Source organism: Gopherus flavomarginatus, chromosome 3 (genome assembly GCF_025201925.1).
Source record: "Gopherus flavomarginatus isolate rGopFla2 chromosome 3, rGopFla2.mat.asm, whole genome shotgun sequence".
Taxonomy (NCBI): domain Eukaryota; kingdom Metazoa; phylum Chordata; order Testudines; family Testudinidae; genus Gopherus; species Gopherus flavomarginatus.
This window is the reverse complement of record NC_066619.1, coordinates 93,500,502-93,524,038: the sequence shown is the minus strand read 5'-3', so window position 1 is coordinate 93,524,038 and position 23,537 is coordinate 93,500,502. Positions and strand designations below refer to the sequence as shown.

The following is a 23,537-nucleotide window of genomic DNA, read 5'->3' as shown; positions in this document are numbered from 1 at the left end:
CAAACACCACCAGCATGGAACCATGTCCTCCGGAAGGTTAGCTGAAGCTTGAAGGGGCATACAAATGTTTAGCATATCTGGCATGCAAATACCTTGCAGTGCCCGCTACAAAAGAGCCATGCAAATACATGTTCTCACTTTCAGATGACATTGTAAATAAGAAGCAGGCAGCAGTATCTCCTGTAAATGTAAACAAAGTTGTTTGTCTTAGTGATTGATTGGCTGAACAAGAAGTAGGACTGAGTGGACTTGTAGGCGCTAAAGTTTTACATTGTTTTATTTTTGAATGCAGTTATTTTTTATACATAATTCTACATCTGTAAGTTCAACTTTCATGATAAAGAAATTGCACTACAGTACTTGTATTAGGTGAATTGAAAAATACTATTTCTTCTTTTTTACAGTGCAAATATTTGTAATGAAAAATAAATATAAAGTGAGCACTGTACACTTTGTATTCTGTGTTGCAATTGAAATCAATATATTTGAAAATGTAGAAAACATCCAAAAATATTTAATAAATTTCAATTGGTATTCTGTTGTTTAACAGTGCAATTAATCATGATTTACTTTTGGGGTTAATTGCATGAGTTAACGGCAATTAATTGACAGCCCTGTTTTGTACATGAAACTTCAGACCTAGATCCACATGCACAGTTCAAACTGATGAGCAATTTGGACATATAGATTAAGAACTTTATAAGAATTTTTCCATAGAGGGAGATTTGGAAGGAATGACTCTTAGGTGCCTTTCCATGCCATAAAACCTAAAATAGAGTAAAGCCACTGAAATTGATGGATCATTCCTCCCCTACTTGAAAAGCAATAAGACCACCAGTAAAATATTTCCTACCCCTGATTTCCCACTGACTGTCTAAAAGAACCTCTGTAGGACTCCTGGTGCTGTTTTCCCATTCCACAAAAATATAAAGACACCTTCCGCCCATATGCCCCAGTAAACACAGATAATGCACCAACTGAAGCTAATCACAGATATCTGCATTGTTAATCTACCTCTTCCTTTTCCAGAAACACTATAGCATCTGTAGCATTCTTGCATCTGACCCTTGCAAGCAATACCTCATCTGATGAGTACATATAGTCTCATGCCTTTAATTGCTTTTTAATGCTGAAGGGCATAACTGTAACAGATTAAAAAATTGCCAGAGTCTAATTCATTTTTTTTAAATTGTTCCTCGTTCAAAGTGTTTCACATTCCATGCTTACTAGTTGACTTCTTGAGAGACAGAGTAACACATCATGTCCATTTACAAAGATTACAAATTTTTCAACCCTAACACTTTCACAATATATTGCAAAACAAACATTTCTCAGACCTCCACACCTTTTAGGAATCACAAGCAACCTGACCTTGCTTAATCAGAACTCCATTTCTAGGTCATCTCTTTGATTTGTCAACTTTGCTGTAGGGATTAGTTTGAGTAATAGTTTCTCTACACGTCACTATCATGTGTCTTCAGTTTCTCACTAAACAGCCTTTCCAATCTCAACTATTATAGCCAGAATAAAAGTTTTAAAAAAATCATTTGGCATCAAATGAAACATTGTGTTTTGATTTTGAGCTTTGTATGTTTTAATTGTTTTTTCATTTGTATTAAATGAGATTTCTAAATAAAAAGCCATTTCCAGCTGAAAAATTAAAACAGTTCATTTAGATCTTGTCAGAAATAAAATGTTTTTATTTTGGAGGAGAGGTGTTTATTTTTTTAAGAAACACAGACAATTTGGTGAAACTCATATGAATTCACAAAATGTTTTGGTGTCACCAAATCTGCATTTTTCATTGAAAAATGGTTCGGTCAAAGATTTTTGCCCTGCTGTACTCAGGAGAGGGCAAGTAGATTTGCCAGTCAATAGTTAAAGCCATGTGAGTGGAGGAGATTCTCCAAAGAAAGGGTGTAAAGTGAGATGAGAGGAAGGCTAAGAACAGAGACAGATGGTGAGTAACTCAAAGCTCATAAGCTCGTCTCCTGCAGACTGGAAGCTGAAATAAATATTATGTCTTGAGAAGACCCAAGTTTATTATTTGTCATCTATCTAGTCCTAGTAATCAAGAATAATTAATGACCAAAATAAAAGATTTTTAGAACAACAATAATAGAGGTCTGAAACCAACAGGTCACTGGAGTTGTTATCTTGACTCATCCAAATTAACTCATTAGGGGAAGCACGGATATCTGATTGTTGGGAAATAAGCACGTTTTTCAGATTATATTTGAAATTATTTTGTAATAAAAACAAAGTGTTTATTATGTTGTGGCTATAGATAGTTTACTTATTTGGCTGTTTGTAGGGATTCATTAGTTTTGTTCTATTTTCAGGTTGTGTTTGATCTATACAAAGAGCAAAAACGTATCTCTGGTGTAACTCATTGACTTCAATGGAGTTATGTCATGGATGAACTTGGCGCCAAATAACTATGCTGTAAAGTTTTCATTATGTTGCTGAACAATGTCCATATTCAGATTAAATCTAAGGAGCAGTTCTCACATCTTTAGGAAATGTATGTGCATGTATATACAGCACAAGAAAGTCCCCATGGACAAAACCCCCATTCTTTCCTTCACTCTACCCTAACTTCCCAGCAGTATCATTTTATCTCGGTATTCTGAGCTACACGTTTTAAATATTTGGAAGTGGAGTGAATGTAGAGTCTGCCTATGTCATATGTAAGTTCTTTGGGGGCAGTGACTATCTTTTTGTTCTGTGTTTGTACAGTGCCTGGCACAATGAGGTCATGGGCCATAACTCCATAGCTCCTAGGTGATACAGTAATACAAATAATAATAATTCAGATAGAGGGAAGCTAAGTTTACAGTGAACAGAAAAGACATTCATGTGGTCTAAATGCACTGCATTGTAAACATTACAGTCTGGTCATAATAGCAGCATTGCAAAACTCTGCTCATCCCTAGTCCTGGAGACATTCTTTCTCCCTCCCTACATGGGCAAATAAGGTATTTTTTCAAACAATCATCCTCAGTGTGTGATAGGTGGATGAGTAGAATGTGTGGCTTGGCTACTAAATTTTAATGCAAGGCTGCCTTATAGTGAAGTTGTTTTGAAAAAAAAGTCACTTTGCTACAGACAAATCTTGGCCAAGTGTCTCTGTGATGTGGAATGTGGCTGGAAACTGCATGGCTCTCTGGTTGCAGAGGCCTACACTCGTTCTGTGAGTGAGGAGTATACCTCAGTAGTTACCACATAGTGCTTCTGTAGTACCCAACTTTTCCCCTCAACAGAACTCCATCTCACCTGCATTCATGGGGAGCACTGTACATTCAGAGCTTTTCTGACTCTAGGCTCTTGGGCAGCTGGTTCCGCCCCAAATGATTGACAGTGTGTGCATAGGTGCTAGAAGTAGGGCTGCTGCTGCATTCCCTAGATTGAAATGGTTTCCATCATATACAGGGTTTACAGTTTGGTTAAATGGCTCGCAGCACCCCCACTATACAAATTGTTCCAGCATGTGTGAGTTTGTGCACAGGAACTTACATGGGCTTTCCTGAAGACAATCTGCACTGGTGGCTGAATTGTTAGAGGGCACAAGCAGAGTCCACCAGGCTAAAAAACCCATTATGCCTCCCTGTTCATTTCCCAGCAACATACCCATCATTTATTTATTTTTTTAAAATAAGGATCCAGCTTTTGTTCTCTCTCTTTCTTCATAGTATCTCCATGAGGAAAGTGCAGCTCTGGGGGTCCACTAACCTCCATGTAGGGAATCTGTGGAGAGCTACAGGAGTAAAACGGGGGATTTTATTTACCCAAGATGAACGTCCCTTTCCTTCCCAGAGCATGTTTGCATTGCCACCTGTGGAGCAGGTGTAGAGCCCCTCCATCCCTCTCCAGTCTTCAGCTGACTAGCCACATTGGGCTGGTGTGCTGCCAGGCTACAGGCATAAGAATTTAATGGGTTACTCTAGCAAAACCATGGGCTACTCCAGCAGAAGCATAGGCGGGGTTTAGAGCTGTAAAAGGGTTTTACTGTACACATCTTTCTAAAGCAAACTGGTAGTTTGGAAGGTGCCAGCATTCTGAGGATAAAAATCTGTTACTGCAATTTTAAAAATTGCTGGTGAGACTAAACCCTGACTTTGCAGGCCCATGCAACTTTCTAGAGGCTCTCAGAATCTTGCCTGTGTTTCATCAGCATCGGTATGCTTATCATAAAGGGCACTAGTTGTCAAGTAACATGCAAAACACCATACAAGAATAAACAAATCTGAGCAGAGATTAATTAAAAGGTTTATTGTAATCACTTGTTACACACCTAGATTTTAGTACAATGTTGTTGCACTGGATACACCTGAGTGATTAAAAGTTAGCCAAACTATTATAAATCCTCTAGTAAGACCAGAAACAACATGGACCTTATAAAATATTAATGAAGGAGAGCAGATTCTCTTGCAAAGTGAAACAAGTTGCCTGTCCATGTTGCAGTCTAACATGTTAAAGTTGAACAGTTTTTGCACTGTCTTTCAAAAGATGTCAGTTAACAGTGGTTCCTAAACTTGTCAATCCTATGAATGACCAATCATAAAAAATAAACCATTTAATGACCTGTTGATATGAAAAAACAGAACAAAACTTTGTCCGCTACAAGGAATATACACAAAGCTGTCACCAGATGTATATTACTATGGTCATGCTTCTGTAGCAGGGGTGTAAACTTTTTGGCCCAAGGACAACATTGGGGTATGGAAATTGTGTGGCGGCCATGAATGCTCACGAAATTGGGGGCTGGGGCATGGGAGGGGGTCAGGGCTTTGGCTAGGGGTGTGGGTTCTGGGGTATGGCTGGGGATGAGGAATTGAGGGTTCAGGAGGATATTCTGGGTTGGGACTGAGGGGTTCAGAGAGCAGGAGGGGGATCAGGGCTGGGACAGGCGATTGGGGCATGGGAGGGGGTTGAGCTGCAGGCTCCAGGCAGCATTTGCCTCAAGCAGCTCCTGGAAGCAGCAGCATAAACTGTTGCTAGATTAGCATCTAACACAATGTAACAACAATACAAAGGAAATAGCATCAGTCACTCCTATCATATCACCTGGGCAAATGGAAAATGGTAGATACATTAGAGGATTTGTGCCTCCTAATTCAAGGCCAGATTAGAGTTGGGCCATATGTGGATATACAAGAGGGAGTGCAAGGAGCCTTTATTGACTCCTCTTGTGCAGCCCATGTAGAACCCAACTGTTGTCTTTGTGCTTGGAAGAAGTGCAGGGGCTGCTTCCTCCATGCAATCCTGAGGCCATGGCCCTGCTTTGTTGCACCAGGAGAGCTAGCTGACTGGCCGTGGAGATATGAAGGCACATGGCTGCAGTGATGTAGCTCCACAAAGGCCCCCATGTGTTAGTGCTTAAACAGCACAGCTGAGTCCTGAGGAAACAGGAGCTTGTTGACAAGGTACCTCTTTTATTTTTTTAATAATTCCTAAATTTCTGTCATTTGCCAGATAACACAATGGTTAAAGGGAAGAAGCACTGTGACTCTAGTTATCTCCCTAATGTTATGCACCAACCTAGAGAATGTTTCAAAAACAATAGCTATAAATAACAAAATGCAGAGACATACTTTAAAAGTGTGTCAGATTATGACAAACAGGTGAATGCCTACATGATGCCCCAAATGAGACAGACACATCTAAGTACCTGGTTTGCAGCTGCACCATTTAGAGAGTTCCCTAATCACAGTTTACCTAGTCTCTGAGGTTCATACCCACACAGAGTAGGCAGGTACTATCACCTACTTAGAGAGCGCCCATCCCTCATGGATTTTGAGAGGCCTCAGATTTGATAGGAGTAGCACCACAGTTCTGCTTTGCAGTGTAGCTAACTTAGATGCTATCATTTCACATTGTTTCCTGCTTCCTCTCCATTAGGCAGAGCTATAAGAGAAGCACAGGGTTCCCTCTTCAAAAGGCAGGACACCATACTCTACAACTTTCTGTGGTGGAAACTCTTTTGTGATGAATTGGTGGGTAGTTACCCTGTCTTATCACACCTACTGCTATTAGGGTTAGTAAATAATTGATTTTTTTCGTTTGCTGGCAGTTCCAAAAATATTTTGGGTGGGGGTTGTGGGGGAGGGAATTGATTCTGGTTGAAGCCAATCCAGAAATTAAAAAAAAAACATTCAGTAAATCAAAGAAGTCTATTTTGGGTTCAATGAAATGTGCTGTGCCTGTGCATTTTTAAAGGGCTTGAGTCACAAAAGGGGAAGGGAAGGAGCCCATCTTAATAACCATTAGCCAGCTAGTTATAGGTGCTGTGCTGGGATGTGGGAGATCTTGCATCAAGTCATTCTTCTGCCTGATGTGGAACAGGGATTTGAACTTCAGTCTCCTACCACACAGGAGTTTGCCTAGGGTTGCCAGTTGTGGTTGGACATATTCCTGGAGGTTTCATCACATGACATAATCCTTAGTTTAAATTAATCTTTAATTCCTGGAGACTCCAGCCCAACCCTGGAGGGTTGGCAACTGTAAGTGTGCCTGAATCATTGGCCTATGGGAATTTTGGGGAAGAGGTGTCTCAATATCTCCTGTTGAAGCGGTTCCATTTTTATTTAAATAATTAAGTGGAGCAAGGAATTGAACCAAGAGCTCCCGCATCCCCTATCCCGCACCTTAAATACATCCGACGCAGAAAGCCTGCTAAACAACCAGTGGGGCCACTGGATGATCGAGATGCTAAAGGAGCACTCAGAGATGATAAGACCACTGCAGAGAAACTAAATGAATTCTTTGCATCAGCTTCACTGTTGAGGATGTGAGGGAGCTTCCCAAACCTGAGCCATTCTTTCTGGGTGACAGATCTAAGGAACTGGTTTTGGAACAAATTGATAAATTAAACAGTAATAAGTCACCAGGACCTGATGGTATTCACCCAAGAGTTCTGAAGGAACTTAAATTTGAAATTACAGGACTATTAACTGTCATCTGTAACCTATCATTTAAATCAGCTTCTGTACCAAATGACTGGAGGGTAGCTAATGTGACACCAATTTTTAAAAAGGGCTCCAGAGGCGACTCTGGAGGTGACCCTTACTGCAGGCCAGTAAGCCTCACTTCAGTACTGGGAAAACTGGTTGAAACTATCATAAAGAACAAAATTGCCAGACAGATAGATGAATATAATTTGCTGGGAAATAGTCAACATGGTTTTTGTAAAGGGAAATCATGCCTCACCAATCTATTACAATTCTTTGAGGGGGTCAACAAGCATGCGGATAAAGGAGATCCAGTGGATATAGTGTATTTAGATTTTCAGAAAGCCTTTGACAAGGTCCCTCACTAAAGGCTCTTAAGCAAAATAAGCAGTCGTGGATAAGAGGAAAGGTTCTCTCATGGATTGGTAACTGGTTAAGAGATAGGAAACAAAGAGTAGGAATAAATGGTCAGTTTTCAGAACGGAGAGAGGTAAATAGTGGTGTCCCCCAGGGATCTGTACTGGGTCCAGTCCTATTTAACATATTCATAAATGATCTGGAAAAAGGGGTAAACAGTGAGGTGGCAAAATCTGCAGATGATACAAAACTACTCAAGATAGTTAAGTCCCAGGCAGACTGCAAAGAGCTACAAAAGGATCTCACAAAACTGGGTGACTGGGCAACAAAATGGCAGATGAAATTTAATGTTGATAAATGCAAAGTAATGCACATTGGAAAACATAATCCTAACTATACATATACAATGATGGGGTCTAAATTAGCTGTTACCACTCAAGAAAGAGACCTTGGAGTCATTGTAGATCATTCTCTCAATGTGCAATGGCAGTCAAAAAAGCTAACAGAATGTTCGGAATCATCAAGAAAGACAGAAAGACAGAAAATATCATATTGCCTCTATATAAATCCGTGGTACACCCACACCTTGAATCCTGTGTGCAGATGTGGTCACCTCATCTCAAAAAAGATATAATGGAATTGGAAAAGGTTCCGAAAAGGGCAACAAAAATGATAGGGGTATAGTACAGCTTCCATATGAGGAAAGGTTAATAAGACTGGGACTTTTCAGCTTGGAACAGAGGCGAATAAGGGGGGATATGATAGAGGTCTATAAAATCATGAGTGGTATAGAGAAAGTAAATAAGGAAGTGTTATTTACGCCTTCTCATAACCCAAGAACAAGAGGCCACCAAATGAAATTAATAGGTAGCAGGTTTAAAATAAACACAAGAAAGTATTTTTTCACACAACGCACTGTCAACCTGTGGAACTCCTTGCCAGAGGGTGTTGTGAAGGCCAATACTATAACATGGTTCAAAAGGGAGCTAGATAGATTCATGGAAGATAGGCCTATCAATGGCTATTAGCCAGAATGGGCAGGAATGGTGTCCCTAGCCTCTGTTTGCCAGAAGCTGAGGTTGGGTGACAGGGCATGGATCACTTGATGATTACCTGTTCTGTTCATTCCCTTTGGGGCACCTGGCATTGGCCACTGTCAGAGGACAGAATACTGGGCTTGACGGACCTTTGGTCTGACCCAGTATGTCCGTTCTTATGAGTGCTCTACAAACCAGGCTATCAAGCAATTCTCATTCCCTCTTGCCCAATGACTATTCAAGTATTTTATAGAAAGTGAAACCACTGTAGCAGAAGTGGAATAACAAGACGGGAGAGAAGAAGAAAACACAACAGACTGAAACTTTGTCTACACTAGAGTTTCTACTGTTCCTAATATTGGTTCAGTTTAAAAGATGGTAGCAACAGCAATAACATGGACATTTTTATCTCTGTTCTCTAAATTTGCTCAGAACAGGTCTAATCAACATAGTTTTAAAACAGTGGTGTATAAATGAATCTGTTCTATACTAGACCACATTTCCTATATTGCATTGCATTTCCCAAGGATAGAATTCCACAGTTAGAAAAGAGGTGCTGACATAATTGATTCTGATGACAGCTCAAAAAGGGATGGAACCTGTGATTCACAAATTCCAATACATAGACAGATATGTGCTGCCTACCAAAATTCCCCTATTACTTCAGTTGAATAAAGTATTCTTCTCACTTCCTGATCCTAAATTCTAGTGTAGCATTTCTAGCTCCATTTTTAATGGCTGTCCTATTTTAACTCCACAATGTGTTGAGGTGCTACACAAGTCATTAAGAATTAATTGCTGCTTGTCAGAATGTAGACTGAATAGGGAAGTGGCAGCACAGGTATTTCAAAATACCGCTGAGAGAGGTATGGCAAAAGAGCTGAGTTTCCAAAGCAAACAAACAAATTACATGAGTGAGAGACTGAGGAAACCCCACCCCCATCTTAAAAATTTGAAAAAATGGCATGTAGAAGTGGAATCTAAAAAAGTGGAGAGGGTAACAGAAGATCAGTGAAAACAACTTAAGAATGGTGACCCAATTCCACTTTCCAGTAACCTTATTAAATACATGGAAATCAAGAGGAGAAAATCACTCAGAGATACAACCAGTTCATGAGTAAGTCACCATCTGGGATAATTAAAAAGACACTGTTCAAAGACATTTTGTCACTGTTCTTACAAGTAACATCTAAGACGACTGTAACTAAAAGAGATTAAGGGAAAAGAAATATTTTCCCTATTTTTCAACTTGCTTGCCATGTGCCTTGGGTATAAACTGTTCCATTTACCCAGTCTAGTCAACTAGACCCAATCCTGGAGAAAGAGCACGTAAGCTGGGCCCTGTGCAGAACCTGATTGAAGTCAATGGGGCTCTGTGCAAGTGTAGGGTCAACCTGCACCAATGTCTTTGCAGAGCAAAGGTCTTAATCATTTTTCCTGTTTGTGTTGGTCTTTTATGCAGCAATGTGGGAGAGAGAAACATTTTTAAAAATAGGAAAATGTGCTTTTGAAACCACAAAAATTGTCCAGGAGGCACAAGGGCAAGTCTAGCACCCAAAGCTATGTTGAACTCTGTTTTTTGAAACTGACTAGATTTTAAGTAGATGGTGTCTCTAGGATTCCCTTCTCCCCAATCTAATGCTGCCAGCCACACTCAGTTCTTAATTTTCCATTTGCCCTCTCACCTAAATATTGCATACTTAGCAACACTGAACATTTCCATGGCGGAAGTGATGGGCTCTCTTCAGCTAGTGGTTCAGCCTGACATCAGTTCATACTCCCTAGCTAGCACCTCTTTATCCTTATAGTGAGAGATCAGTAGCTAATGGTTCCTTTTCCCATCTTGCCCCTTGAAGGCATTTTGGAAAAGTTAGCCACATTTGCCCCCCAGCCAGAGTTCCTGCCTAGAGTAAAGGAAGTAAGAAGCAGATCTGTTAAATAGCAAGACTTTTCTCCTAAGATTTCAGAATTATTTTTAAAGACCAACCTTGCTCCAAGACTGTACCTATTCCATTCTATATTAACAAGCATTTGTATATATGATGGAGCTGTAGTTTATATACATTACAGCACCTTATTTTAAATGTAAACTCCAGTCCTGAAAACACTTACAAATGTGCTTAACTTTAGGCATGTGAGTAATTCCATTGAAAACACTGGGATCTAAATTTAAACATGTACATAGGAGTTTGCAAGATCAGGGCCTTAGTGACTTACCTTGATAAGTACACATTCAGGATTTTTATTTTTTTTTTACATTTAGGGCTTTAAGAGCCTTCTTTGGAATTAACATAGAACTCCGACTAATTCTTTTCCAACACATTTCATTTAGTCACTTAGATTAACAGCAGAGAGTTTTGTGTGTCTCCTTCCACTGATGAAGGACATTTACATAATATTGCAAATGTCTTAAAGGCGGTTAAGATTCAGGGTGTTGCAGGAAGGTTAAACTGTCTGTGCTCACTGACACAAATAAATCAGGAATAGCTTTTTAGTTGCTTAGGATTTGGCTGAAAGGTTAACTTGCACATACTTAAAAGCAATATAAACAAGGTAGAAGTTCTGGCTTTGGAATCTATGATTCTATAATTATTTAGGGAAACAAGAGCTAAATAGCTGACAAAACATTGGTAAACATGTCCTAACCCACTGATTTTCATTTCTTAGTCCAGGTTAAAATTGAAAATAAAGAGTTTGTTCAGTCAGAGTGGAGGGATTAACTGTCTTTGACTAGGATTTGTTTTCGGTAATATTTACTATCTTTTACCTCATTCCTTTAAGCAGAGTAATCACCTAATTCATTTAAGAGAAATATACGAATAAATACAGATGTGTCTGGTAATTTCTTTTAGCCGTTGATTATACTGACTAGCTGGTATTATCTGGGTGGCTCAAATGGTGGAATAATGTAAGCATAATTTGGTTTGAATAGTGGTTTAGGCAGGACCGGCGCTAGGGGTTTGAGCGCCCTAGGCGGACGGCAATTTTGCCGCACCGTGCGCTGGTCCCGCGGCTCCGGTGGAGCTGCCGCAGTGGTGCCTGCAGAGGGTCTGGCGCTCCGCGGCTCCAGTGGAGCTGCCGCAGTGGTGCCTGTGGGTGGTCCACTGGAGCTGTGCGAGCAGCCGATCGTCCACAGGCATGACTGTGGCAGCTCCACCGGAGCCGCAGACCAGTGGACCCTCCGCAGGCACTACTGCAGCAGCTCCACCGGAGCCGCCTGTCCCTCCAGCAAAATGGCGCCCACCATTTATTCTGGCACCCTAGACGATTGCCTAGGCTGCCTAAATGGTAGCGCCGGCCCTGGGTTTAGGTTGGTTGAATACTTGGTGATTATTAAACAAATGTAGAGACTACAATGATGCTGTGTGATTTTTCACATGATGTTTTTCTTTCTAACAATATGGAGTGTATGAACTAAAAATATTGCTAATTTATATATATTTTAGTTGATATGGAGAAGCCAAATTAGAAAATTCCTTACATATCAGATCATCTTAATTTCTTTTTTAATATACCAGTAGCATTAATATGATAAATGTTTAATTTTTTAAAAATTCCATTTACAAACCCTCCTGGTAGAGATAAATAGAGTAAGCTGTACGAAGTCCTGCTGGCCTTGTAGTTACGGCACAGGGCTGAGCCTCAGAAGATGTACGCTAATATTTTCCAAAAGAGATGCTTAAAGTTAGGCTCTTGTGTCCTTATTTGGTTGCCTAAATTAGTGGTCCTCTCAACTTAGACATCTTATTTTATTATTTATTGTATTAATTTGTTACCTGACCATAAGGGAAAGGAAAAAAGACTAATGTGTATGTATCTCTGTTGCTAACATGGAGTCATTTAAAAAGTCACATAATTTTGGAAAAAATAAAATTGGTAGCCGGTTTTGTTTTACCTATTTTCTTTAATACTTGTATTTTCTTCTCCTCCACCTCTATGTATTTATGACAACCTACTGCATAATCCTGAATATGTGTTATGTTTTTAATGTACCCTCTAGGTATTGGGGTAGGAGTTCTAGTACGAGAATATGGCAAGCTCTCCAACCTGGATAAGTTCTACTTTGCATTTCCTGGAGAGGTTCTGATGAGAATGCTCAAACTCATCATTCTACCCTTGATCATATCAAGCATGATTACAGGTATGACTAGAAATATGCTGTTTGTTATATTCCTTCAACTACTGTTTGGTTTTTCTTCTAATTTTTTATGAAAAATAAAGTGTAAGAATAGTCTATTAAACTCTTTTATCTGCAGTCCTAGATCATAAAAATTCTATTTAAGTGAAATGCTTCTATATAGAATGCGAATGGAAATAGAAGATTAAGTCAGAATGTGATAGATAACACTGCTAAAAACCAAATGTATGATAAAACTCTCCCATAATCATTTGCAGGTTTTGTAAATCATCTCTCCCACCCCATGCTTGATGGTGAATTAAGTGCTTCCCAGTTATGGGTCCAAATCTGCAAATTCTAACTCTGAGTACTCTCTATGAATGCACAGTAATAAGTACTACAACTAGTAGTAAAATATTTGCAGGATCAAGCTTGAAATGCAAAAGGTGGCAGAACTGGCTGTCAAATACGCTCTAACTAAAAGGTCGTTGTGGTTTTTTTTCATTTGTTTATTTTGTTTGGTTTTTATTCTCTCATTTTTTGTTCAGGAAACAAAAGGTCAAGTAGCCTTCCTTTAACATTCCATAGTAAACCCACCCATGTTTGCCGAAGTGCTCTACTCTGTCATTTCCACACAGTCTTTGCTTTTGGCTTGTGTTCAACATGCCCTTAGTTGTTTGGCTAGGTTATCATGGAAAGGCCTTAGGGATTTGACTGAGGAGAGGAAGATCACTTGTAGTTGAAGAGTGAGTGAGAGAATGCTGAGCATAGGGTTGGCATGAAAGAAAGGTTGAATACAAGATTGGTAGGAAGAAATAAAAGCAGCAGTCAGAGGCATGTACGCTGTAAGGGACTCAATCCTGAGTTTATTGAAGTCCACGGCAAAAATACCATTGATTTCAGTGGTGCAGGATCAAATGCTATGCAGTAATTGCCAGGAAATGAGTGCAGTAATGGAGGCAGGAGTGGAGTTGGCCAAGCCTTGGAGGCATGATTACAGTGTAAAGGTGAGAGGAAGCCAGTGAAGGGATTTGAGATGAGGAGAAACAAGAGCAGCAGCAGAGAAGGGTTTTTTTTTTGGCGACATTATTTTGGATACACTTAAGGGAGACCAAAAAGGAAGTTGCAAGAATCAAGATGAGAAGTGGCCACAACATAGACAAGGGTTTTATCAGACGTGATTAAGATGAAAGAGGAGATTTTAGAGATTTCCCAACAGTCAGGATGTGGGGGGAAGAAAGAGAGGAGTAAAAATGCCCTGAGTTTTAAATGATGGAGAAAGCAGTGGCAATTTTATGGCGCTGGAGATGGGAGGGAGAAGAAAGCAAGGAGGAGTTCTATTTTTATCATGCTGAATTTGAGTCAGTGATAAGAGTTCTAGGAAAAGCTATCAGGAGGAAATAAGCCCTTTTCTCTTTTCAAACAAGCTGTGAAATAGGTTCACTCCTTTGAGTGGTGAATGAAACTGGACCTGGATTTTCAAAATAAGTGATATAATCTGGTTAATTTGTACAGGCTTCAGAGGAGCCAAATTAATTATTTGTGAATAAGGCTAGGATTTCATTGTGAGTATTTTTAGTAAAAGTCATGGACAGGTCACGGGCAAAAAACAAAAAATCACGGCCCCATGACCTGTCCATGACTTTCACTAAAAATACTCATGATTCAATCTTGGAGGTGGGGTGCTGCAGGGGGAAATCCAGGGGCCTGCTGCTGCCAAAAGGGGAGTCCCAGAGGGCCCGCCCCCACTCCGACCGCCTCCAGGAGAGGGCAGCCGCAGGGGGCCAACAGCCGCTCCATACAGTGTCATTGCCTGGGCAATTGACATTCTAATTCTTTTCAGTAGTTTATATATTGCTTTAAGTTCTGTAACTCCTGGAGATATTGACAATAACTTCCACTATCCAAATAGCTATGAAGTGCTTGCTAAGAAAACAAAACAGGCATGTCCATGCAAGGTAGCTGTTTACACTGCTATAACGATTTTCCTTCCTCCTGCTGTGCAAGACATTGAGTGGTTACTGCTTTTGCCATATGTACAGTACAATATGATAGTATTGAGGAACTGTCACAGACTGAGGTGTCATTAGAGGAGGTTTTGGAACAAATTGATAAACTAAACAGTAATAAGTCACCAGGACCATATGGTATTCACCCAACAGTTCTGAAGAACTCAGATGTGAAATTGCAGAACTACTATAATTTAAATCAGCTTCTGTATCAAATGAGTGGTGAATAGCGAATGTGATGCCAATTTTTAAAAAGGGCTCCAGAGGTGATCCCAGCAATTACAGGTCAGTAAGCCTGACTTCAGTACCAGGCAAACTGGTTGAAATTATAGTAAAGAACCAAATTGTCAGATACGTAGCTGAACCTAATTTGTTGGGGAAGAGTCAACATGGTTTTTGTAAAGGGAAATCATGCCTCACCAATCAACTAGAATTCTTTGAGGGGGTCAACAAGCATGTGGACAAGGGGGATCCAGTTAATATAGTGTTCTTGATTTTCAGAAAGCCTTTGACAAGGTCCCTCACCAAAGGCTCTTAAGCAAAGTAAACTGTCTTGGGATAAGAGGGAAAGTTCTCTCATGGATTGGTAAGTGGTTAAAAGATAGGAAACAAAGGGTAAGATTAAATGGTCAGTTTTCAGAATGGAGAGAGATAAATAGTGGTGTCCCCCAAGGGTCTGTTCTGGGACCAATCCTATTCAACATATTCATAAATGATCTGAAAAAAGGAGTAAACAGTGAGGTGGCAAAATTTGAAAACATAAATGGTTGTTACTAGGAGGAGAGAAGAATAGTTCTTCTTAACCTTTGAGGATAGGACAAGAAGCAAGGGCTTAAATTGCAGCAAGCGGGGGTCAGGTTGGACATTAGGAAAAACTTTCTAACTGCCAGAGTGGTTAAGCACTGGAACAAATTGCCTTACTTACAACACTCCTGCTAATACATGCCAGAATAATTTTTACCTTTTTTGCAACAGTGTTACACTGTTGACTCATTTTTAGCTCATGATCCACTATAACCCCCAGATCCCTTTCCACAGTACTTCTTGCTAGGCAGTTATTTCCCATTTTGCATTTGTGCAGTTGATTGTTCCTTCCTCAGTGGAGTACTTTGCATTTGTCCTTATTGAATTTCATCCCATTTACTTTAAACAATTTCTCCAGTTTGTCCAGTTCATTTTGAACGTTAATCCTATCTTCCAAAGCACTTGCAACTCCTCCCAGCTTCATATAGGCCGCAAACTTTATAAACTTTATAAATGGCAATTTCTATGCCATTATGTAAATCATTTATAATCTGCTCTCTGGATTTTCCCTTGATACAGGATACACTTTAAAATAAATTGACCATGATGGGTAAAATCTTAACCCCAATGAAGTAAATAGCAAAACTCCGAATGATTTCTTCAATGAGGCAAGGATTTTACCTGATGCATTTTCAACATTGGGAAGCAAAATCCCCCCTCTCTTGTGTAAATGGAGAGCTTGGCAAGAGATACTTTTCCTCTGCTGTCTTGGTTTCCCAAGCTGTAACGGAGAGATGATAATACTTGCATGGCTACCTCACATAGGCATTGTGAGGATGAAAGGCCTGCTCCTGTTGAAGCTAGTCAGAATTTAGCCTTTGATCTTATAGGGAGCAGGACTGGGCCCTAGTAGCTAGTCAATGTAAGTGCTAGGTGATAATATTATTTCTGACGTCTTCCCATCTCCCCGATAAAGCTTTAGAAAATCTTATTAAAATATGAGAAATGTGGTTATTAGGCTGTCAAGAGCTCTGGGAATATAGGAGATTCAGTATAATACAGTGTTCTTTTTAATTAATTTTAGTTTACCTCAGAGACCAAGTTGTAATTATTCTCATCTCCCCATAACTAATTTTATTGGCTAGTAGATATAAATTTGACTCTGTCCAAAGGGCCCATTAAAGATAATTTGGCCCAAAATAGCTAATTTCTTTGGTGCTCACTGAAAAATTAATCTTTCAAAGTGCAATTTCCCTAAGACTGGTAACATTTTGGACTTTACCTGTATAAAGACATAAACGTCTTAATCAGCTAGAGGAAAAGAATGATATTTTACTCAGATTTGCCTAATAATGTGTCATTCCTCTGCAGTAATTCTTCACATAAAGGTTATAGTTATGCATAATAGGAAATAATAAGAAAGTTGTAGAACTGGCTAGAAAGGGACTAGATACAATTCACTAGTGATTAGAGAAAGGGACTTGGTTAATGGATGGAATCAGTTATAATTGGGATGAAAAACTGTTGAAGAGGGAGCCCGTGGGGAGTTTGTGGGCTATTGGGGTCTTGGTTTACTAGAATTAAAAAAAATTCCAGAAGGTATGCAGATGCAGGGTATGTATCATCTATTAAACCTGTTTCCAAATAGAGCTCATCTGATTAGTTTCAGCCTCTATTCTTTACAGACTTAAATTTACAAAGTGATTGTTTTGCAGTCTAAATCTAGTAAATGTGAAAGCTGCTGATGAATACTGCAAATGCATGAATAATGTTTAGTGACTGCCAAACATCAGTGCATAGAATCATCTGACTCCATATGCCTTAAGAGAAAGGAAGCGGTAGGAAATAAATGATGGACTAAAGTAATAAAAACAGATGATTCTTCTGAAGCAAAATGTAAATATTGTCAGCTTTGTGCTGATTCACTAATCAAAATGTATCTTTCCTTGTAAGTGTGTAAATTACCACAACGGGTGCAAACCCCAGCTTGTCCTTGTTTGCTGGTCAGCATCAGTGCAGTGGCAATGATTGCTAGCCATCAGTGACTGAATCGGGGCTATTCCAAATGCAGACTAGACCTGAGTAAAAATCCTTTTCCCCTTACATTTGCTCAACTTTCACTGTTTGTTGTGATGATACCATTTTACTAGCTCTGAAGTCAGCACAGAGTGCTTCAGAGCAAATAAGACCTGCATTTCTATGTAAAAAAAACCAAAAACTTTTTTTAAAATAGGAAAAATTGTTTATACCGTCTTTGTAAATCATAAAGGAGCTCCCCCCTCCTCCCCAAAAAAGGCACAAGCCATTTTTTGTTTCCTGTAGTGTTTGGGAGTTAGGTAGTATCCCTTTAAATAGTTTTGACCCTTTAGTGTTCCTCACTGTCTTCTGTAATTCAGAAGCCACTATAGTCTTGCAGAGCAGCAGTGTGTGTATGTAGATAGGCCCTACGTATATATCATTAGTAAACAGTTACTTGGACCGCACTGTGCCCAGCTGGTTACTTTACATCATGTCTATTGTGTAAAGAGCAAAAATACACATTTCCCTTGCAAGTCACCTTTACATTTTGGGGCTGAAGGATGCCAAAAGAAAATACCCCATGGTGTTCAGTGTTATTGAGGCAGAGAGAACTGCAGTGTCATGGGCTATTAATAGACAAGGATTTGCTTCTATTCTCTTAAGACTGTACAGCCAGTCCTATCCCATCAATATTGGTTGCCATCATGAAACATAGGCAGGCTCTGCATTATTTAAGGTTTTTAATTATAATAATAAAATTTTGAAGTGCTGTTCTGGTTCACAGAGCATGATCACCACCAACTCTCAAGGGCAAAGAGTCTAGAGAAAGCATTCTGCAGTATCTGCAGCCTTCAATCTCTTTCCAACTCGTGTCACTGAGGATCTATTGCTTGTGGCACTCTGATCAGACCAAAAGTTGAAGTAATCCACTGTGCTGTACTGGCTTTCTTTATGTGCCATGACCCTCTTCCTTTCCTGTATTTCCTTATATGTAGTACCATTAATGCAACGAGCAGTTAAAATACTTACTGTCTTAGAGTTTCCTTTGTAGGAGCCTGCAAACTAATAATTGCCCCTCTGTTCCTTTGACTACTGGTAATGCCTGTCTAAATAAAGCATTTTCAGGGGTTGCCTCATTAGCAGTATTCACATCATATTTTACGTGCAGTAATTGGAGATTGCTTGTCTACTATATCCATTAACTAACTCTACATTATCCTATGAAATCAGTTATCCTTTTTTGTTTGGCAGTGATGTGTTATCCCCACTCTAATTTAGACTTTTAGTATATCTCACGTTCTAGGTTCACATCATGGATTCAGAGCCATATAAAATCTGGTTTTGTTTAATGTATTCCTTAGTTTTGTGTGAGCTAAGTACTATACTAAGAGTTTTGTTAAAAGTTAAAATGTACTGGGGAATGATCCCATATAACACTGTGGGAATTAATACTACAGGTAACCAGGTCACTAGCTATCATGAAATAGTCTATTTTGGAATATGTCTGTTGCCAATAAAGCAGGAAGTATCTCTCTTTGTGTGGAGCATAGGAGGTATCAAAGACTTTACTTAACGTAGTTATTGTGTCCCTTCAAGGGACAATAGTCATTAACTTGGACTTATCTAGCCTCTGAGCCCCGATTAAGGTTCCCTGCAAATGTCATTTGCAAGTGTGTTAGTTTTTTCTCTTTTTTCTTCTGAAGTTGGATTCTGTCTCCTATGTTTTTGTCTTATGTTTTATAATAGAAATGACAACTTACTGAAATTTTGCAGCAAACGTTTCAGCAGTGAGCAAATTACTTTACATCCATCCATATAAAGTTTTAAAGTTGGTAAATTTGCATATTTGGTATGCAATGGTACTTTTTGTATTCAACACATATTAAACTGCTGACTACTAATTAATCTCATATCTTTCAGGTATGGAAAAAGTTATTTGAAATGTTATATACTTAATTTTTCTAATAATTATGATTGATCACTTTTTCTATCATTGTTTTTAATTCATTTGTGTCTTTTATTCTGAAAATGTTCAGTAGATACTTTTTAAAAAATCAATTCGTGAGTGAGTTTAGCTTTCCATGAGTTATCAGAGCATATGACAATCATTCAAGAGTCTTCTTTATACTCTACCAAAACTATCTCTTGCTGCTTGGTTATAACTGACAGTATTCTTTCATTCTGTTAACAACAACAAAAACTAGGTAATGCATTCTTGATTGGACAGCTAGAATGGGTTTCATTCTTGGGTCTAATTCTAGAACAGCAGAAATCAATATGTGATTAGTGTATAATCCTTACCTATGCATTTATTTGTCAGCAGCCCTGCAGTTGAGATCCCACTCACTGTCAGATATGCCAAAAAAACCTACATCAGCATCATAGTGCAAATTGCTCAGCCCATACTATATGCAGAGGCACACTACCTTTTTTCTTATTTGGTGGTGAGGGGTTAAACTAAGGACTGAAACGATCCCCAAACTACCATTATTATTCATTGAACAGTGAGCAGTCCTATACAGAGAAAAGCAAGTGCCACGATTTTCAGTAATGCTCGGTTAGATTCCTAAGCCCATATTTAAGTTCTTAACTGACTGGACTGATTTTGAAAAGTGCTGAGCACCCAGCAGCTTCCATTAACTACAACTCACAATCTGGCAGCCCGTTCCTTTCATCATAAAATATTTCCTTACAGTTAAAATTTTAGGGCCAAACTTAACCTTTACAAGCAAACAAATGTAAACTATGTGTTTTATTAGCAGTTGTAGAATGCCTCAACACTGGAAAGGTTTACACTGAATTTTGCTGTGAAAACGCTTAACAGCTGTGGAGCAGTGACAATTACACCAGTGTTTATGTAAGGGTTATGCTAGCTGCTCTAGATGTAGATAGACAACATTTTAAAGCTCTCTCATAATTCCTAGGTTGTCTAGTCCTGGAGAATGAACGGCCTTAGTCAAGGCCAGATCCCTCTCTTCTCCCCTGCCTCCTATGCAAACCCTAGTGTTCCATGAGTAGAGATGGTTGGAAAATGGAAGGGTTTTCTTTATTTTTACTCCCCAAAATGTCTTGTTTTTCCATCAGAACATCTTTAACCTGAGTTTTCTGACCACATTCTGGCTCCGGTTCAGCAAGGTACTTTAGCATAGTAAGAGCATATCTACACCACAACTGAAGGTGTGACTGCAGCTCAGGGAGAGATACCCATTCTAGCTTTAATTTAGCTAGCATGGCTAAAATGAGCAGTGAAGAAGCGGTGGCATGGACCTCAGCACAGGCTAGCTGTGTCAGTGGCTACCCAGGGTTCCAGGCAGGTTTGTACAGCCCACGTTGCTGCATCTTCACTGCTATTTTTGGCCATGCTAGCTAGATTAATGCTAATGTGAATATGCCTATCCGAACTGCAATCACACCTCCAATTGCAGTGCATACATAGCCTAAGACACAAAGAAAGAAGGATTTACTGTGCAATCCAGATAAGGGAATAAATTTAATTTTCATGTATTATACTTTATAAAGTCAAGATTCATGGCCATTGTGGAAGAGATGAGTTTTTGGAAGGGGTGTGAATAAGGAGAGAGTGGTGTCATTGTAAACTAGGACTGGAAGATGATTCCAAATATGGGGGCAGCATAGAAAAGACAGAACCAGAAATGGGAAAAGGGAAATTGACAGGAGGGTAAAAACTGGCATCATTGAACCATAGGAGTAGGCTGCTCTTAATTATGCTAGTTTGTAATGGGTCACACTAACTGGGATTAACTGCAGCACAGCACTCTCCAGCCAGACCCTTTCCACTGCTGAGGGTAGTAGGCATGCAGCACAGAACTACTGTGGCAACTTCATGCTGCTGGGAGCATCACTTTACAGCAGCGGTAGTGCTTGGGGTTTGTTTCCACACTCCTTTTGTGCTATACCAATGTACAGCAAACTCTGCCCTCCTATGTCATGAGTCTGGTTCAGTTTTGTCTTCTGTATTTCCACATTTACTTCTCTCCGTTAACCTATTTGTCTTACTAATGTAGACCAGTTGGTTGGTTGGGTTTTTTTTTTAATGTTGAAAACTGGCCATTTTATGGCATACACAATCACATTCCACTTCAAGTCAACCTGCAAGATAGCACAATTTACAGATATGGTACACTCTATTTGGTGAAAATATTTCAGGACACTTTATGCAATAACACAGATGCATACTCCTGCCCAGTGAAACTGTGTATAGCTTTGTATAGCCATATCGTCTATACTTAGGGTTCGATTCTCATTTACAATAAAATCAAATAAAATGCTTTTAAAAGAAAAGTGTAGATTTCACCCACACTGCCAGAATGGTGTGAAGGGGCCTTAGTGTAAATGAAAATAACTTCTCTAACTTCATGAATACTGCCAGAATGAGCTCTCAAGACAAAAGCATAACAATTAAACTACTAGTTGAATATGTCATTCTGCAGACTATTTGAATAAGCTCTCCAAAACTCAGTTTACAACCTTTAAAAAAAAAAAAAAAAGGTCACCCACTCTGAGTTTGTGAAAGGAGACAGGATGAGTTACAGTATAACTGCTGGAGCAAGAAAAACTGAATGCTCTATAACGTCAATTGTAGATTCAGATGCACTAATTTTAAAGAAACCGACACTACCAGTTGTTAAGCCAACTATATGCAAGGAATCCTTTGCTCATCCTGGCCATATCTGGATACTGCAGGGATCTTCTAATTGTGTGTGAGCTTGAATGGACTTCATGGTACAGTAGTTAAACACATCAGAAAGGAGACTGCAGTTGTAGAGCCAGTCACAGGGAGCGCCAATTGGGATGCATCAGCTCTGCAGCATACTCACCCATTCCTTCTGACCCACTGGGGATATTTTGTGGGGTTCTGTGAGGTTCAGATTCTGCATTTGGGGAGGGGGACAAACTGGGGAGAGAGGCTGATTTTGTGTAACAAGAATACTGTACAATGTGTAGTGTTATTACCATGCCAGACTTCAGCACCCGGAATGGCAAGACAATCACTGCTACAGTAGGAGCTATGCACTGTGACTTGAATGATGTGATCTTTGAAGTATACATATTACACAAAATCTGTTATGGTTCTTCTGCGAGTTCAAGGATTCCCCTAGCCCCGTGCACTCTAGGGAATCTCTCAGACCCATAGTTTAAGGGCCAGTATACACTGCAGTCAGCGGCATTTCTGCTCCCCACTGGAGCAGGATGACAAAGTTATACTGCTAGACTGAGGGTTTGGACAGAAACAGTTTACTAGCTATTCCTCTGGATACTGGGTGGGAGAAGCAAGGCAATGAACAGCTAATGAAGAAACAGTAGGGAGAGGAGCAGTCCAGTCAACTACCTTGGAAAATATGAAGTGAGTGTGTTCCCTTCCTCTTGAGGAGAGGGGGAGTCTGGGGCCTGTTACCGGAGGTGTATTCTAGAGTCAGCAGACTTCTCCCAGACCCGGGCATCTGAAGGAGTCAACGCTCAGGGCAGGGACAGCATCCCCAGGGGCCGCAGGGACGTGTTGGCTGCTTCCAGGAGTGGTATGGAGCAGTGGAGCGAGGATGGGCAGGAAGCCTGCCCTAGCCCTGCTGCGCTGCCAGCCAGGGGTCCCCGGGCCCTTTTAAATCGCCCATTCCTCTGGTCAATTGCCCCCTTTGCCCCACCCCCCATCTGTAGGCCTGAGGCCAGGGATTATTTGCTCCCACTGATAGTCATGAGGGGGGGAAGTGCTCACGCCTGCTGATGTCAGCAGCAGGCTAGATGGGTGAAAAAATATTTGTGTTATTGGCAATGTAACATTTGATTCACCCATTTTTCATTGTCAGGGCAGGTGAATACAACATTCGCCCCTACTTAGATACAGTGGTTTTCCCCTTTTCCTAAAATGGCTTTGAGTTCATCCTGCTCTACTCAGTCATAAAGGAGACCACATGCATGAAGACATGCAAGCTGAATGCACATGTCACTGAAGAGCTGAATTTGAGATCATAGACCTTTCAAGAAATTGCAGAATAGTGTAAAAGACCCTTCTCCATGTGAAAAGATATTTGTATCTATAGCCTGATCTAACATATGATGGCATGAATTACATGAAAACATGGTGGAAACAATGCTTGCAGAGTCTAATATTAAATTTTTTCCAAATTTCACTGCAGCTAACATCCATATATGTTTGTTACTACTAATTAGCATTAATGTCCTATGAAGATTAATATAAACTTGAATTCTTTTATATAATAAAAAGAGGAGGAGTATATGTAATAAGACTCCAACACTGGACATAGAATCCTGGATTTTCAGTTCCTAG

General features: G+C 39.8%; 1 protein-coding gene across 1 annotated transcript in view; it reads left to right on the top strand.

Moving 5' to 3' along the window:
• The window catches only part of SLC1A1 (solute carrier family 1 member 1), a 71,915-nt gene that overhangs the window by 11,391 nt on the left and 36,987 nt on the right, over positions 1–23,537 (top strand). Inside the window, exon 2 of the mRNA XM_050944289.1 lies at positions 12,345–12,485. Within this exon, the coding sequence (XP_050800246.1) occupies positions 12,345–12,485 (141 nt within the window). The remainder of the gene's footprint in view (positions 1–12,344; positions 12,486–23,537) is intronic.